Here is a 19,550-nt window from a genome sequence, read left to right on the forward strand (position 1 = left end):
GGGCCAACTACAGCCAAGTACAGCCAAGTACATCCAAGTACAGTCAACTACAGCCAAGTACAGCCAACTACAGCAAAGTACAGCCAACTACAGCCAAGTACAGCCAACTTGGGCCAACTATAGCCAACTAGGGCCAAGTACAGCCAACTACAGCCAAGTACAGCCAACTACAGCCAACTTGGGCCAACTACAGCCAACTACAGCCAAGTACAGCCAACTACAGCCAACTACAGCCAACTACAGCCAACTTGGGCCAACTACAGCCAACTAGGGCCAAGTACAGTCAACTACAGCCAACTACAGCCAAGTACAGCCAACTTGGGCCAACTTGGGCCAACTTGGGCCAACTACAGCCAAGTACAGCCAACTACAGCCAACTACAGCCAACTACAGCCAACTAGGGCCAACTAGGGCCAAGTACAGCCATGTACAGACAACTACAGCCAACTAGGGCCAACTACAGCCATGTACAGCCAACTACAGCCAACTACAGCCAACTACAGCCAACTAGGGCCAAGTACAGCCAAGTACAGCCAAGTACAGCCAAGTACGGCCAACTACGGCCAACTAGGGCCAACTACAGCCAACTACAGCCAACTACAGCCAAGTACAGCCAACTACAGCCAACTACAGCCAACTACAGCCAACTAGGGCCAACTACAGCCAACTACAGCCAACTACAGCCAACTAGGGCCAACTACAGCCAAGTACAGCCAACTACAGCCAACTACAGCCAACTACAGCCAACTAGGGCCAACTACAGCCAACTACAGCCAACTACAGCCAACTACAGCCAAGTACAGCCTACTACAGCCAACTACAGCCAACTACAGCCAACTATCCACCAAGCATCCAAGTATAAATAGTGTCACAGGAACATTTTTTTTTCTTACAAAGAAGCAGCTGACAAGCACAGCGGTCCATCTCAAGTTCAGCCATCTGCCTGCTGTTGAGTCCTAACTCTCTGCCAGAACAAGAGCCCAGTGGCTCCCTAGTCCCACTCCCTAGTCACCTCCCTAGCCCCTTAGCACCTGTTTGGCACAGTCACTGGCCATATATTTCAGCCCTGAACCAACCAACGCTGCTGTCCTGATCAACACACTCCTCCAATCACACTAAAGGTCCTCTCCTCTTCTCTCATTTGCCAGACAGCTGGCTCTTGATGTGTCGTTGTTCAGGAGTTTGTCTCTGGTGCCACAGTGTCATAATTAGAGTCTGGGTACAGCATGGAGCAGTGATTGCTGCTCTCTCCTCCACAGACATTAGCATACGCACACACACATGGGCATTGGCACAGACACACAAACACAAACACACACACAGACACACACACACACAGGCCCTTAGCGACGATTGCAGCCAGACAGGTAGACAGGAAGAGCCATCACGAAACGCATAATCACAAGTCGTATACCCTGCTAATTAAACACTGTGATTCTCCCTTTCCCTGCTTCCCTTACACTCCTCCTCTCCTCTCCTCTCCTCTCCTCTCCTCTCCTCTCCTCTCCTCTCCTCTCCTCTCCCACCCTCTTCTCTCACCTCTCCTGTCCCCTCTCTTTCCCTCCTCCTTGGCACAATATAATACATAATCACTTCTAACTAACTTGATTTGGGGGGGGAAACTAATTGACATGCTGTCCTATAGTTTATAATCTGGAAAAGAGCAGAAACACTGTAATTTACCCATGTAAACAATCTAACCAACAACTAAACATACATACAGCTCACTCCGATCTTTTTGGATACTGAAAATTAGCATAGTTCATTTTAGATTGTTCAAAATCTATTTTGATAGTTGTAATTCCGTAGCAATAGAATCCTTTTGTTCTTCCTGTTTGGAAACAGAACCTGGATCTTCTGCAGTGTGTTATGTCTGTTGGTCCTGTCCTGTTGGAATCAGAAACTGTCTCTGCCGATAAAGTGGCTTCGAAATCACGGTAGCTCATTTGTGATCCTAACGGAATGTTAGAGTTTAGGGGAAGGAACATTTTGAGAGATGTCTGGCTCTAGGGCACAGAGAGAGGTTGAAGTCCCATCTGAGGTTTAATGCAATTGAGTGTTTGGTAAAATCATGTCAGGAGAGATGAATCTGCAAAGCATAGGCTATAACAGTTTCCCAAATGTAATTCTTCTCCGAAGTGATTTCTCTTTCCTGCCTGGTTGGTTTGTAATAAGAGATATCAGAGATATAACAGCCCCTGTTAATTGAATTTAGGGACCTTGGAGAGCCCTTGGGTAGCTTGGAGAGAAATATGTGGGTAAATGCTGATTGCTGGTCATGGTGAGTAAAATAACGCTCCCTATGCTTTCAGTTCATTTTTCCACAAAAGGTGGATAAATAAAAATAAAGTGTGTTTGTGTAAACAGCCTTCCACTACACCATCTGTATGTAAAATGTCAACAGCAGGAGCATGGATGGATACCAGGTCAAATTGAGTAGTGTTTGCTATCCTGTGATAGAGTATTGTAGCAGCCAACCAACATTTCTAAGACTATATGCTAGGACAGAGTCGCTTGAGCTGCAGCAAGCTACCTTGAGTTGTCCAAAAGCCTTCCTTAGAGTTAATTAAACACAACATTCTCCAATGATGTCCCTCTCCAATCATGGCGACATTCCCATTCGTCCTTCCTTCCTTCCTTCCTTCCTGACTTTTGTTTGGTGCATAGCTGGCAAAGATCACCGCTCTTGACTAAACGACACTTCCATGTCCGAAGTCCCCGAAGCAAGATGGGGTTCTGAGGAGAAAACCAACCCATTTGTTCCCTTTAGCCAGAGGAAGAGATTGCAGGGATCTGTCCCAAATGGCAGCCTATTCCCCTGTGGGTCCAGTTCAAAAGTAGTGCACTACATAGGGAATAGGGGGCCATTTGAGATGCAGAACGGGAGAGTGGAGGACACTTGCCTTAATTTGATTGATGTGTGGTTCATGGAGCGGTGGACTGTGTTGTAATTACTCTTTTAATGAATCAAACCATTATGTTTCTCCAGGCTGCAATCATTTAATAAACCAACCTCACCTGTCTTCAAATGTACTTCGCTTCCTCGCTGCCTCGCTGCCTCGCTGCCTCGCTGCCTCGCTTCCTCGCTGCCTCGCTGCCTCGCTGCCTCGCGCTTCACTGGATAATCTTGGGTGTTTAAAGGTCTAGTGTTCAATGTGGCTGCATGGGAAAGGAAAACAGGTTGGATCTGTTTCAAACGGGAACAACACTCCTCTTCTTCTCATTATATGGTGTACTACTTTGATTAGAGCCCAACGGCAGGGTTCCCCAACTGGCGGTGCACGGGCCGAATTTGGCGCACGTGTGATTTTATTTGACCCCTCCCAAGTTCTCTGAGCTCCCCAAAAAAGTCTAATGTTATATCTGTAAAGGGCTTCTTGCGGTCAATTTTGCAGTCTACTAACTATTTGTAATTATGTACCGTCCCCCTGACCATTCGCTCAAGAAAATAATCAGCCCGCGGCTGAATCTAGTTGATGTTCCCTGCCCTACAGAGAACAGGATGCCATTTCAGACGTAGCCAGTAGCTAAGTAGTAATCTGTCATTACTGGGGTCAGAGCAGTATGTTTCATTGCATCATCATATTTTCCTGCAGTTCTGACACAGAATACTATGAGTGGAGAAATGAGAGATGTCCACTGCATGCTCTACATCCTCCAAGGTGAATCCTCTATTGTGATTTAGTTTATAAAATATACAGCCATGCCCTCGACGATAAAGCAGACAATTCTTATCACCCAGTCATTGTAGTGACTTAAGTAAAAATACAAATCGGATAATTTTTTTAACTTTACTAATAATTTTTTTTTTACAACTTTTACTTTTACTTCACTACATTCCTAAAGAAAATAATGTACTTTTTACCCATACATTTTCCCTGACACCCAAAGAACTTGTTACATTTTTAATGCTTATCAGAACAGCAAAATGGTCCAATTCAAGCACTAAACAGAGAACATCCCTGGTCATCCTTACTGCCTCTGATCTGGAGGACTCACTGAACAGAGAACATCAATGGTCATCACTACTGCCTCTGATCTGGAGGATTCACTGAACAGAGAACATCCCTGGTCCTCCCTACTGCCTCTGATCTGGAGGACTCACTGAACAGAGAACATCCCTGGTTATCCCTACTGCCTCTGATCTGGCGGAGTCACTAAACACAAATGCTTTGTGTGTAAATTATGCCTGAGTGTTGGAGTGTTCCCCTGGCTATCTGTAAATTATGCCTGAGTGTTGGAGTGTTCCCCTGGCTATCTGTAAATTATGCCTGAGTGTTGGAGTGTTCCCTTGGCTATCTGTAAATTATGCCTGAGTGCTGGAGTGTTCCCTTGGCTATCTGTAAATTATGCCTAAGTGTTAGAGTGTTCCCCTGGCTATCTGTAAATTATGCCTGAGTGTTGGAGTGTTCCCCTGGCTATCTGTAAATTATGCCTGAGTGTTGGAGTGTTCCCCTGGCTATCTGTAAATTATCCCTGAGTGTTGGAATGTTCCCTTGGCTATCTGTACATTATGCCTGAGTGTTGTAGTGTTCCCTGGCTATCTGTAAATTATGCCTGAGTGTTGGAGTGTTCCCCTGGCTATCTGTAAATTATTCCTGAGTGTTGGAGTGTTCCCCTGGCTATCTGTAAATTATGCCTGAGTGTTGGAGCGACCCGAGACTGGTGATCAGCGACCAGAGACTGGTGATCAGCGACCCGAGACTGGTGATCAGCGACCAGAGACTGGAGATCAGCGACCAGAGACTGGTGATCAGCGACCAGAGACTGGTGATCAGCGACCAGAGACTGGTGATCAGCGACCAGAGACTGGTGATCAGCGACCAGAGACTGGTGATCAGCGACCAGAGACTGGTGATCAGCGACCAGAGACTGGAGATCAGCGACCAGAGACTGGAGATCAGCGACCAGAGACTGGTGATCAGCGACCAGAGACTGGAGATCAGCGACCAGAGACTGGTGATCAGCGACCAGAGACTGGAGATCAGCGACCAGAGACTGGAGATCAGCGACCAGAGACTGGAGATCAGCGACCAGAGACTGGTGATCAGCGACCAGAGACTGGTGATCAGCGACCAGAGACCGGTGATCAGAGACCGGTGATCAGCGACCAGAGACCGGTGATCAGCATCCAGAGACTTTTGATCAGCGACCAGAGACCGGTGATCAGAGACCGGTGATCAGCGACCAGAGACTGGTGATCAGCAACCATGGACCCGAGATTGGTGATCAGCGACCTGAGATTGGTGATCAGTGACTCAAGATTGGTGATCAGCGACCAGAGACCGGTGATCAACAACCCGAGACCGGTGATCAGCGACTCGAGACAGGTGATCAGCGATATCTCCTAATTGTGTCTGATTAAGTCCTTGACGTCAACTTCTATTACCCTGCCTTCCTGTCAGGCAATGTAGGTGTGCATCCCAAGTGGTCCCCTATTCACTATATAGTGCACTACTTTAATCCAGGGCCCTATTCCCTATGTAGTACACTACTTTTGATTTGACCAGAGTACTATAGGCCCTGGTCAAAGGCAGTGCACTATATAGGGAAAAGGGTATTATTTGAGACACAGCCCAGGAGAAGGCGGTGGCCAATTTGAGCTAGTCTCAGCTGCCCATAAGGATTTGCATCTTTCCCTGTGAGTCGCGATTCACTCCGGCAGCTAGAAATGTCACAAAAAATCACCTGACATTTGGGATTTTCAGTGAGAAACGATCTCTTGCAGGAGAGGCCCAGGGAGTGTCTTCTATAGGCGAGGACCAGGGAGTGTCTTCTACAGGAGAGGGCCAGGGAGTGTCTACTACAGGAGAGGGCCAGGGAGTGTCTTCTACAGGAGAGGACCAGGGAGTGTGGGATGTTTCTCTCCCTGAGACAATGGCAGTGAAATAGAGATTTTAGTGGAACAGAGCCGGCGTGTTCCGACAGAATAGTAAAAATGAATTTAAAGATAGATTTGCATATCTAAATGCTACATTTTCTCATTATGAGACAAAACAGTCTAAACAAATTGTGTGGGTCTTGTTCTTCAGCATATTGCTCTATGACTGTGGTTGATCTCATCCATTTGCAAAATCTAATGCCTCCACCATCCACTTGATCTTCTTGCTTGTTTGCGATGACATTTTCCCTATATACAAGCAGGTGCTTATGTGTATGTATATGGATGTTTAAATATTAACTGTGGGTCATGAATGTGTGTGGGTGGGAGTGTTGAATAGGAGCCACGTGGAGGCTCTTACAGGTGTGTGTTGACAGAGAGGAGAGTTGACCTCTGTAATCGTCGCTGCACCTCTCCTTCTCCTCCTCCGCTTTCGTTCCCATCAGACACTGACCTAATTGCAGCACAGCGAGTGTTTACCTCTTCTTGAGATATATGAGGCACCGAATTTTGCAAAATAGGACAGACGTGTGAAGGTTCACATAGAGACAGAGGGTGTGTCCTACATGGCATCATATTCCCTTCGTAGTGCACAACTTTTGACCAGGACCCATAGGATCCTGCACTATATAGGGTGCCATTTGGGACTCATGCAGGGAAATACAGTAGCATTGCTGTACCTACAGTGCCTTGCGAAAGTATTCGGCCCCCTTGAACTTTGCGACCTTTTGCCACATTTCAGCCTTCAAACATAAAGATATAAAACTGTATTTTTTTTGTGAAGAATCAACAACAAGTGGGACACAATCATGAAGTGGAACGACATTTATTGGATATTTCAAACTTTTTTAACAAATCAAAAACTGAAAAATTTGGCGTGCAAAATTATTCAGCCCCCTTAAGTTAATACTTTTTGCTGCGATTACAGCTGTAAGTCGCTTGGGGTATGTCTCTATCAGTTTTGCACATCGAGAGACTGAATTTTTTTCCCATTCCTCCTTGCAAAACAGCTCGAGCTCAGTGAGGTTGGATGGAGAGCATTTGTGAACAGCAGTTTTCAGTTCTTTCCACAGATTCTCGATTGGATTCAGGTCTGGACTTTGACTTGGCCATTCTAACACCTGGATATGTTTATTTTTGAACCATTCCATTGTAGATTTTGCTTTATGTTTTGGATCATTGTCTTGTTGGAAGACAAATCTCCGTCCCAGTCTCAGGTCTTTTGCAGACTCCATCAGGTTTTCTTCCAGAATGGTCCTGTATTTGGCTCCATCCATCTTCCCATCAATTTTAACCATCTTCCCTGTCCCTGCTGAAGAAAAGCAGGCCCAAACCATGATGCTGCCACCACCATGTTTGACAGTGGGGATGGTGTGTTCAGCTGTGTTGCTTTAACGCCAAACATAACGTTTTGCATTGTTGCCAAAAAGTTCAATTTTGATTTCATCTGACCAGAGCACCTTCTTCCACATGTTTGGTGTGTCTCCCAGGTGGCTTGTGGCAAACTTTAAACGACACTTTTTATGGATATCTTTAAGAAATGGCTTTCTTCTTGCCACTCTTCCATAAAGGCCAGATTTGTGCAATATACGACTGATTGTTGTCCTATGGACAGAGTCTCCCACCTCAGCTGTAGATCTCTGCAGTTCATCCAGAGTGATTATGGGCCTCTTGGCTGCATCTCTGATCAGTCTTCTCCTTGTATGAGCTGAAAGTTTAGAGGGACGGCCAGGTCTTGGTAGATTTGCAGTGGTCTGATACTCCTTCCATTTCAATATTATCGCTTGCACAGTGCTCCTTGTGATGTTTAAAGCTTGGGAAATCTTTTTGTATCCAAATCCGGCTTTAAACTTCTTCACAACAGTATCTCGGACCTGCCTGGTGTGTTCCTTGTTCTTCATGATGCTCTCTGCGCTTTTGACGGACCTCTGAGACTATCACAGTGCAGGTGCATTTATACGGAGACTTGATTACACACAGGTGGATTGTATTTATCATCATTAGTCATTTAGGTCAACATTGGATCATTCAGAGATCCTCACTGAACTTCTGGAGAGAGTTTGCTGCACTGAAAGTAAAGGGGCTGAATAATTTTGCACACCCAATTTTTCAGTTTTGGATTTGTTAAAAAAGTTTGAAATATCCAATAAATGTCGTTCCACTTCATGATTGTGTCCCACTTGTTGTTGATTCTTCATAAAAAAATACAGTTTTATATCTTTATGTTTGAAGCCTGAAATGTGGCAAAAGGTCGCAAAGTTCAAGGGGGCCGAATACTTTCGCAAGTCACTGTATATCACACTACTGAACTGAGCTGAACCAGGTCTAAGCTGAGCTAGCCTGGTTCTGCATTCATCATAGTCTGAGCTGGGCTAGCCTGGTTCTGCATTCATCATAGTCTGAGCTGGGCTAGCCTGGTTCTGCATTCATCATAGTCTGAGCTGGGCTAGCCTGGTTCTGCATTCATTATAGTCTGAGCTGGGCTAGCCTGGTTCTGCATTCATTATAGTCTGAGTTGGGCTAGCCTGGTTCTGCATCCATTGTAGTCTGAGCTGGGCTATTCTGGTTCTGCATCCATCGTAGTCTAAGCTGGGCTAGCCTGGTTCTGCATTCATCATAGTCTGAGCTGGGCTAGCCTGGTTCTGCATTCATCGTAGTTTGAGCTGGGCTAGCCTGGTTCTGCATTCATTATAGTCTTTGCTGGGCTAGCCTGGTTCTGCATTCATCATAGTCTGAGCTGGGCTAGCCTGGTTCTGCATTCATCATAGTCTGAGCTGGGCTAGCCTGGTTCTGCATTCATTATAGTCTTTGCTGGGCTAGCCTGGTTCTGCATTCATCATAGTCTGAGCTAGGCTAGCCTGGTTCTGCATTCATCATAGTCTGAGCTGGGCTAGCCTGGTTCTGCATTCATTATAGTCTTTGCTGGGCTAGACTGGTTCTGCATTCATCATAGTCTGAGCTGGGCTAGCCTGGTTCAGTTTCTGGAACAATGCTGTGAAATCCAACTCCAGCTACATGAAGAGTCGACGTGTTCCTTATTGGAATCTAGTGTAGCCTACCGCGAGTCCAAGGCATTAACATCATTCATCTAATTGCTATCTTGGAAAGTCTTTGGATGACAATTAAGTTGTCCTTAACTAGAATATAAAACAGATCAAAAATATAAGCCTTAATTTAAAACAAAGTGCCCAGGAAGTACTCTATCGGGTGGCAATACAACATGTCTCTTCCACTCCTAATTAGCATGGCTATCATCTCCTATAATAACGATGACCTATTGTTCCTGCTAGCACTGACAGGGGTAATGAACAGAGTATTAGCCTTGCTGAACTTCAGAGGACTGGCTAGGGACCTAACCAATGCTCAAATCACCCACTGCAACTGGGGAAGGAAGATCCCACATACACACACACCCACACCCACACCCACACACACACACACACAAACACACACACACACACACACACACACACACACACACACACACACACACACACACACACACACACACACACACACACACACACACACACACACACAAGCTTCCTTGACTTCGGCCGATTTAGTATGCCACTTGTAGAATGCCACAGAATGAAGCAAAGTGTTGGGCATGCATTCCAAGTGGTAGGCTAAGTGCTATGTATATTAAAGCATAGCTGTATACTGATCCTGCTGCTCAGCCACTTTACCCCTGATTATATTTACCTACAGTGCCTTCAGAAAGTATTCATACCCCTTGACTTACAGCAATGAATTTAAAATGGATTTAAAAAAATATATATATATATAATAATATATTTCTGTATTTCATTTTCAATAAATTAGCAAACATTTCTAAAAACGTTTTCAATTTGTCATTATGGGTTATTGTGGGTAAATGGGTGATATATATATATATATATATCACCCATTTACCCACAATAACCCATAATGACAAATTGAAAACGTTTTTAGAAATGTTTGCTAATTTATTGAAAATTAAATACAGAAATATATTATTTACACAAGTATTCGCACCCCTGAGTCAATGCTTTGTAGAAGCACAATATATATGTATACTACTGTTCAAAAATGTGGAGTCACTTAGAAATGTCCTTGTTTTTGAAAGAAAAGCCACTTTTTTGTCCATTAAAATAACATCAAATTGATCAGAAATACATTGTAGACATTGTTAATGTTGTAAATGACTATTGTAGCTGGAAACTGCAGATTTTTTATGGAATATCTACATAGGCGTACAGAGGCCCATTATCAGCAACCATTACTCCTGTGTTCCAATGTCACGTTGTGTTAGCTAATCCAAATGTATCATTTAAAAGGCTAGTTAATCATAAAAAAACTCTGGCAATTATGTTAGCACAGCTGAAAACAGTTGTCTGATTAAAGAAGCAATAAAACTGGCCTTCTTTAGACTAGTTGAGTATCTGGAGCATCAGCGTTTGTGAGTTCGATTACAGGCTCAAAATGGCCAGAAATAAAGAACTTTCTTCTGAAACTTGTCAGTCTATTCTTGTTCTGAGAAATGAAGGCTATTCCATGTGAGAAATTGCCAAGAAACTGAAGATCTCGTACAACGCTGTGTACTACTCCCTTCACAGAACAGAGCAAACTAGCTCTAACCAGGATAGAAAGAGGAGTGGGAGGCCCCGGTGCACAACTGAGCAAGAGGGCAAGTACATTAGAGTGTCTAGTTTGAGAAACAGACGCTTCACAAGTCCTCACCTGGCAGCTTCATTAAATAGTACCCGCAAAACACCAGTCTCAACGTCAACAGTGAAGAGGCGACTCCGGGATGCTGGCCTTCTAGGCAGAGTTGCAAAGAAAAAGTAATATCTCAGACTGGCCAATAAAAAGAAAATATCAAGATGGGCAAAAGAACACAGACACTGGACAGAGGAACTCTGCCTAGAAGGCCAGCATCCTGGATGTCTAAAGAAGGCCAGATAGATATTTGCAGGTGTAAATATTTGTTTAATATTTATACTGCACTGTTGAGGAAAGAGCATGCAAGTAAGTGCTTCACTGTACCATTTACACCTGCGGTATTCTGTGCAAGTGACAAATACATTTAGATTTTATTTCAGTGCACTTCTACTACCTTACAACCATCTTCCCTGTGGTTTCAGGGTAATAGTACTGTACATTGACAGTGGACCTACCACCCCGAGTTGCCATTACTGACTCTGTCTTAGTGATGTGTTTAGAAGCCCACTGCCTATACCAAGGTTTCACAAAAAAGTTACTGCTCATTCTCAGACCGGGCAAGCCACCAGTTTGTATTCAGGACTGGTTCCGTTCTCACCATGTTTGTCTTCTCTGCCTATCGACTGTATAAAATGTACTATGTAATGTGTCAATGTCAACAAGGAGGACCATAATCCATGCATTGGGACCAGTTGCTACAACAGTAGGCCTATATACTGTATGTTGGCCTACTGCCATCTCCCTGACCGGCTGGGGTCATGTTGTTGTTTAATGTATTGATCTACCATCTTGTTTTTTGCTTCTCCTTCCTGTTTTGGCGCTAGATGTATTGATCTTTCCTAGTATCTCCTCCAATAGGGCTTCTTGTCATTCACAAGTTCTATTAGACTTCTTGACATTGGCAGGATCTATCCTGAGCATGTGGCTGGCATGGCAACCAAAATTACCCACATCTTGCAAAACAGAAAACACCCGTTCACAGTGACCAGGTAAAGTGTATGAGAAGGATGAATCTTACGTTCATAATTCATCTCTTCACACCATACCAGTTAAGGGTAGGCCTAAAAAAGAAAAATATTAAAATACTATTTCCAAAATGTTATATATACATTTTCAGAAATGTTGGTAAATTAGGTTACTTGTGAAAGAGATTGGTGTGTTTTTTCACTGTCTAACCATGGCATGGGTTTGTTCAATGACAGACATGTTTGTTTGAATTCCTGTTTTTTTTGCAAAAGGTTAGGTTAGGTAGGTTTTACAAATAACTAACTAAATGTTTAATAAACAACTGTACAAATTAGAAATATGACAAATAATTTTACACACACATGAAGGTTCCCATAAGTAATAATTTCTGGTGAATACACACAAATGTGAAAAATGTAGCATTTTGGAAATAAACTCCTCATATACAGTACTCACAATGCCTGCGGGGCACACAACTGCTATTTGTCCTAATATACTTGTAAGAACATATCTGGTCACAGCAGTGCATCAGTATTGGAAGGATTGGAAGATGGAACATAAAGCCTGTTCTAGAATCAGAATCCCTCTGTTACATCACTGTGGAGGCTCCATTCAACACTCTGCTCCATGACGCTTCCATCTATCATCTCCATCTCCCTATGGTCTGGCTGTCATCAAATCACATGCAAATAGTTTGACGTTTTTCCCCACACCTTTTGGGTTAACACTCCATTTGTAAGTGTCTGTACAGAGAGTAGGAATGATAAATATAGACACTACCATGCAGGAGGCAAGTATGGCAGCTTTACATTCACAGGGGATGCAAATCCCATTTGATAAAAAAAAAAAATGTTTACACTGTCATCAGAGGTTCTGTGTGTGTGTGTGTGTGTGTGTGTGTGTGTATGTGTGTGTATGTGTGTGTGTGTGTGTGTGTGTGTGTGTGTGTGTGTGTGTGTGTGTGTGTGTAGTTTGTCTGTGTAGTTTGTATGTGTACAGTACACCACATTAAAGAAACACCGTGTTACAGTCCTTGATGAGTCTGAATCAGTTGAGTTCAACAGAAGTCCAGATGGTTTGGTTCAGTGGAGTTCAACAGAAGTCCAGATGGTTTGGTTCAGTTGAATTCAACAGATGTCCAGAGGGTTTGGTTCAGTTGAGTTCAACAGAAGTCCAGATGATTTGTTTCAGTTGAGTTCAACAGATGTCCAGATGGTTTGGTTCAGTTGAGTTCAACAGATGTCCAGATGGTTTGGTTCAGTGGAGTTCAACAGATGTCCAGATGGTTTGGTTCAGTTGAGTTCAACAGATGTCCAGATGGTTTGGTTCAGTTGAGTTCAACAGATGTCCAGATGGTTTGGTTCAGTGAAGTTCAACAGATGTCCAGATGGTTTGGTTCAGTGGAGTTCAACAGATGTCCAGAGGGTTTGGTTCAGTTGAGTTCAACAGATGTCCAGATGGTTTGGTTCAGTTGAGTTCAACAGATGTCCAGATGGTTTGGTTCAGTTGAGTTCAACAGATGTCCAGATGGTTTGGTTCAGTTGAGTTCAACAGATGTCCAGATGGTTTGGTTCAGTTGAGTTCAACAGATGTCCAGATGGTTTGGTTCAGTTGAGTTCAACAGATGTCCAGATGGTTTGGTTCAGTTGAGTTCAACAGATGTCCAGATGGTTTGGTTCAGTTGAGTTCAACAGATGTCCAGAGGGTTTGGTTCAGTTGAGTTCAACAGAAGTCCAGATGGTTTGGTTCAGTTGAGTTCAACAGAAGTCCAGATGGTTTGGTTCAGTTGAGTTCAACAGATGTCCAGATGGTTTGGTTCAGTTGAGTTCAACAGATGTCCAGATGGTTTGGTTCAGTTGAGTTCAACAGATGTCCAGAGGGTTTGGTTCAGTTGAGTTCAACAGAAGTCCAGATGGTTTGGTTCAGTTGAGTTCAACAGAAGTCCAGATGGTTTGGTTCAGTTGAGTTCAACAGATGTCCAGATGGTTTGGTTCAGTTGAGTTCAACAGATGTCCAGATGGTTTGGTTCAGTTGAGTTCAACAGATGTCCAGATGGTTTGGTTCAGTGAAGTTCAACAGATGTCCAGATGGTTTGGTTCAGTGGAGTTCAACAGATGTCCAGATGGTTTGGTTCAGTGAAGTTCAACAGATGTCCAGATGGTTTGTCTGTTCATTGGCACAAGAGCAGCAGTGCCACATGACAGAGCAACAGAGCCGAGCAGAGCCTGTGCCACTGTGCCACTGTGCCACTGTGCCAGGAGTCACTCTGATACACACAACCCAGAATATACTGCTGATGTTTCCACTGTTAGCGTTCCCACAACAGCAGGAAGTGGTTAACCAGAGAACCATTGGAGTATGACATTACTATGACTGTAGTGACAGTGCTCATCTTGATTCGGGAAAACAAATGGCATGATGGTATGTTTCAGAGGGGGCTGGTTTTGGAGGAGGTATGGGAGGACTGACTTACTGTAAGACTGGAATGGAATAGAACTGGTACACCTTTGTAAACCCTGTGAATTTAAATCAACTCTTTATGTACATTCTATCTCATTATGAGTGTTGGTCATGTTGGATATTGCTATATTAACAAGAACACATGTCTTCATGGCATAGAGAGCATGTTATTTCCCTACAGAGAGCAGTTTCACCTTAGTGCAGGCTCTGACAGAGTCCTCCTCAACCTATGACTTATTTTAGCTGTCTTTTCACATGTTTTCCACATGTCACAGGTTCTGCCAGGATTCCTGGCGATTACAGTCCACATAACTTCTCCACATCGACTTTGCTTTTACACGCACTAAATCCCTTCTCTGTTGGTGTTCATTTAAAGGCTTTTGTCCGTGAGACTATGCTTTGAATAGACCCCTTTAAGTACCTTCAAACACTCCCTCCCAGGCACTCCCAGAAGCCAGTGGTTATGGATTACTATTACAAAAGGATTTCATATGGCTCTGAAACTTAGAGAGAGGTAGAAGAGAAAGACGGAGAGAGGGAGCTCACAGGTATACACGGGCTGCGGTAAATCGAAGCGCTTAGAAAGTTTCTCCCATAAATTCCTGGCTGGGCCAGGCAGGATCAAGGGAGAGTGCATTGGTGATGACAGAATCGATTTTATTTAGAATTCTCATCAGCCCCAGCTCTCAGCTCTGACAGGGAATAACAAACAACCACAGCCTTCTAGGTAACGAGAGCCTTGTGCCCAGTTCACCTCTGCAACTCCTTTATCAAGAGCACACAGGGAACTAACAATAACAACAGGAGCTAACACAATAAATCAACATTTTATTCTTGTTCTGCTTGTTAGTGCTGATTATAGTCATATTTCAGGCTCTTTTCATGTAAAGGGATGTGGGAATTATACTAGCGTGATAGATGGCCAAGGACAGTGAGAATGATATAAAAGATACTTCAGAGCTTAATTGTGCACTGTTAGTCAGAATGAAAAAGAAATTGATACATTTTCAAGATAACAAGAGTCAAGACAAATCTGCAAAGATATTGTAACAAGAGTCAAGACAAATCTGCAAAGATATTATAACAAGAGTCAAGACAAATCTGCAAAGATATTATAACAAGAGTCAAGACAAATCTGCAAAGATATTATAACAAGAGTCAAGACAAATCTGCAAAGATATTATAACAAGAGTCAAGACAAATCTGCAAAGATATTATAACAAGAGTCAAGACAAATCTGCAAAGATATTATAACAAGAGTCAAGACAAATCTGCAAAGATATTATAACAAGAGTCAAGACAAATCTGCAAAGATATTATAACAAGAGTCAAGACAAATCTGCAAAGATATTATAACAAGAGTCAAGACAAATCTGCAAAGATATTATAGCAAGAGTCAAGACAAATCTGCAAAGATATTATAGCAAGAGTCAAGACAAATCTGCAAAGATATTTAACTTTGCCATCAGCACCCATCCCCCCCAAAAAACGGTCCATGCAACTGCCACTGCAAATAGCAATGTACACTCATAGAAAAAAGGCTTTCAGAAGGGTTCTTCGGCTCTCCCCATAGGAGAACACTTTTTGATTTCTGGTAGAACCCTTTATAGTTCCAGGTATAATTATTTTGGGTTCCATGTAGAACCCTCTGTGGAAAGAGTCCTTCATGGAACCCAAAAGGATTCTACCTGGAACAAAATAAAAGAGAATAGAAATCATGTTCACGTATAAATATTCCTCTCCTCTCTCAGCCTCAGTCCTTGTGCTTTGATCATTTTAACCAGCCAGTCTAGCGCGCATTAGCTGTCTTCATTGAACCCATCACCTTTAAAATGCTCCGTCGTGTTGGAGCGCACCCAGGCTGAACTTTTACATAATTCCTTTGACACTGCAGGCCCTTGCAGGTGTGTGTGTGTGTGTGTGTGTGTGTGTGTGTGTGTGTGTGTGTGTGTGTGTGTGTGTGTGTGTGTGTGTGTGTGTGTGTGTGTGTGTGTGTGTGTGTGTGTGTGTGTGTGTGTGTGTGTGTGTTTGTATACATACATACATGAACAAGGCAGTTCACCCACTGTTCCTAGGCCATCATTGAAAATAAGAATTTGTTCTTAACTCACTTGACTAGTTAAATAAAGGTTCAATTTAAAATAAATAGTATATATATATATATATATATATATATATATATATATATATATATATATATGTGTGTCTGTGTGTATGCATGTGTGTTCTTGCCCGTGTTTGTGTGTGTGGCCCTCAGTCTATAATACCGAGGTGGGAGAGAAAGAAAAGCTCTGAGCGTCTGACTCTGGCTGTAGAGGAAGAGGAGGAGGCTGTTCTTAGCAGAGGGAGAGGAGGAGGCTGTTCTTACCAGAGAGAGAGAGGAGGCTGTTCTTAGCAGAGGGAGAGGAGGAGGCTGTTCTTACCAGAGAGAGAGAGGAGGCAAACAACTCCTGGTTATCTTCTCATTACAATCGGACAGAGACACCGTAAATGATGTGTAATTATGCAAGACATCCAATATTCCATGACTAAAACACAATAAGGTAATAAGTAGAGGACACAGAGACGTCAGAGCATGCATCCCAAAAGGCACCCTATTCCCTATGTAGTGCACTACTTTTGGCCTAATAGTTTTAGTATGTGGGTCATCTGATGGTAGTAGCTTTGCAATAAATATAAGCCGTGGTTTCTCCACAGAAGGACAAACTCAAGGAACTCTGTCTGGGCTTTGGCTGTTCAACTTGCCAAAGCCTCCACATTGCTACGCCTGACAACCTTGAAACTTTGAGATGCAAAAAATAATTTCAGATGATGTCAGGACAACTGAAGCATGTAAATAACTGCATTTCAACTGACAGCTCATTTGAATGAGGAATAGCTGATCGCTGGTGTTATCTAGGATCTGCATCCCAAACGGCACCCTATTCCCTATTTAGTTAGTGCACTACAGGGATCTGGTCAAAAGTAGTGTACTTTATAGGGCTCTGGTCAAAAGTAGTGCACTACATAGGGTATAGGGTGCCATTTGGGCTGCATTTCTGTGGGTTCTCGCCCATGTCTGAGGAGGCTGTCTTTAGAAGAGTGAGAGGAGGCTGTCTTTAGAAGAGGGAGAGGAGGCTGTCTTTAGTAGAGGGAGAGGAGGCTGTATTTAGTAGAGGGAGAGGAGGCTGTCTTTAGTAGAGAGAGAGGAGATTGTCTTTAGTAGAGGGAGAGGAGACTGTCTTTAGTAGAGGGAGAGGAGGCTGTCTTTAGAAGAGGGAGAGGAGGCTGTCTTTAGTAGAGGGAGAGGAGGCTGTCTTTAGAAGAGGGAGGGGAGGCTGTCTTTAGAAGAGGAAGAGGAGGTTGTCTTTAGAAGAGGGAGGGGAGGCTGTCTTTAGTAGAGGGAGAGGAGGCTGTCTTTAGTAGAGGGAGAGGAGGCTGTCTTTAGTAGTGGCAGAGGAGGCTGTCTTTAGTAGAGGGAGATGAGACTGTCTTTACTAGAGGGAGAGGAGACTGTCTTTAGAAGAGGAAGAGAAGGCTGTCTTTAGAAGAGGGAGAGGAGGCTGTCTTTAGTAGAGGGAGAGGAGGCTGTCTTTAGTAGATGGAGAGGAGGCTGTCTTTAGAAGAGGGAGAGGAGGCTGTCTTTAGAAGAGGGAGAGGAGGTTGTCTTTAGAAGAGGGAGGGGAGGTTGTCTTTAGTAGAGGGAGAAGAGGCTGTCTTTAGTAGAGGGAGAGGAGGCTGTCTTTAGTAGAGGCAGAGGAGGCTGTCTTTAGTAGAGGGAGATGAGACTGTCTTTACTAGAGGGAGAGGAGACTGTCTTTAGTAGAGGGAGAGGAGGCTGTCTTTAGAAGAGGGAGAGGAGGATGTCTTTAGTAGAGGGAGAGGAAGATGTCTTTAGCCGGAGGAAAGTGAATTGAAAATTGAATTTTCAAGCCACCATTATGCTTGAAGATATGGAATGTGGTCGTCAATAATGCACTGTTTTGGATTTGCCCCAAATCTAGCACTTTGTATTCAGAACAAAAGTGAATTGCTTTGCCACACTTCCTTCATTTGAGTTTGTCAATTAGGTTAACATTCTAGAATAACTACAATGATGTTGATCCATCCTCAGAGGACATTCCTGTAATCAGCATTCCAATTGTACGCTCCCTCAAAACCTGAAACATCTGTGGCATTGCGTTGTGTGACAAAACTACACATTTTAGATTGGCCGTTCATTGCCCCCAGCACAAGGTGCACCTGTGTAATGATCATGCTGTTTAGCTTCTTGATATGCCGCACCTGTCAGGTGGATGGATTATCTTGGCAAAGAACAAATGCATCATCATGAATTTTGAAAATAATAATGGCAATGTTGCACAATCCAGGTGTGGAAAGCTCTTAAAGATTTACCCAGAAAGACTCGCAGGCAAAGGTGCTTCTACAAAGTACTGACTCAGGGGTGTGAATACTTATACAAATTTGATTTCTGTATTTAATTTGGAATTTGAATTTGGAATATATTAGCAAACATTTCTAAAATGTAACTTCATCATTATGGGGTATTGTGTGTAGATGGGTGAAACAAAAATATATTTACTCCATTTTGAATTCAGGCTAAATGTGGAATAAGTCAAGGCATATGAATTCTTTCTGAAGGCACTGCATCTATGGAGAGAGGGGGGTGGGGGGGAGGAGAGAGAGAGAGAGAGAGAGAGAGAGAGAGAGAGAGAGAGAGAGAGAGAGAGAGAGAGAGAGAGAGAGAGAGAGAGAGAGAGAGAGAGAGAGAGAGAGAGAGAGAGAGAGAGAGAGAGGAGAGAGAGAGAGAGAGAGAGAGAGAGAGAGAGAGAGAGAGAGAGAGAGAGAGAGAGAGAGAGAGAGAGAGAGAGAGAGAGAGAGAGAGAGAGAGAGAGAGAGAGAGAGAGAGAGAGAGAGAGAGAGAGAGAGAGAGAGAGAGAGAGAGAGAGAGAGGGAGGGCGAATATATGCAACTAAATCCATTTTTCTTCTTTTTTTCTATCTATCCACAGCACTGAGACAACAACATGCCAGCCACTCAAGGCTGATGGGAGGAATGCCGAGGCAGCAGACACCAAGTTGGACACAACCACAGACAGAAATGGATGCATTAGAGACATGGGAAGACGCAAACATGGCAGCTATCATCGGACGCGGAGGTGAGTGCCTTTGAAAATGTATTCACTATTTTTCAAATAGTGAAGGTGAGCAGTCTTTGCAGATAAGTGGGTTTGAGAATTTAACATTTGTCTTCTGGTTTCTTTTCTAACACAAAGTTACCCAGTTTTCTTTGGCACGACTGTTCGAACAGACCTAGCGGTTAAGAGCGTTGGGCCAGTAACCAACAATCTGCCGTTCTGCAATTGAGTAAGACATTTAACCCTCAACAACTGCTCCTTAGGCGCTGATGACATGGGTTAACAGGTTAAGGCAGCCACCCCCTCATCTCGAATTCAGATGGGGTTGGGTTAAATGTGGGAGACGCACAATTGAATGCATTCAACTGAATTGTAACTGACTAGGTATCAAGATGGCGTCAACAGATATGGCAACTCTGCTTC

General features: G+C 43.6%; 1 protein-coding gene across 1 annotated transcript in view; it reads left to right on the plus strand.

Annotated features, from left to right (window-relative positions):
- LOC139389804 (serine/arginine repetitive matrix protein 4-like) overlaps positions 1 to 19,550 on the plus strand; it is a 114,130-nt gene that overhangs the window by 54,081 nt on the left and 40,499 nt on the right. Inside the window, exon 2 of the mRNA XM_071136765.1 lies at positions 19,002 to 19,148. Within this exon, the coding sequence (XP_070992866.1) occupies positions 19,002 to 19,148 (147 nt within the window). The remainder of the gene's footprint in view (positions 1 to 19,001; positions 19,149 to 19,550) is intronic.

Source organism: Oncorhynchus clarkii, chromosome 30, assembly GCF_045791955.1.
Source record: "Oncorhynchus clarkii lewisi isolate Uvic-CL-2024 chromosome 30, UVic_Ocla_1.0, whole genome shotgun sequence".
NCBI classification, from domain to species: Eukaryota; Metazoa; Chordata; class Actinopteri; order Salmoniformes; family Salmonidae; genus Oncorhynchus; species Oncorhynchus clarkii.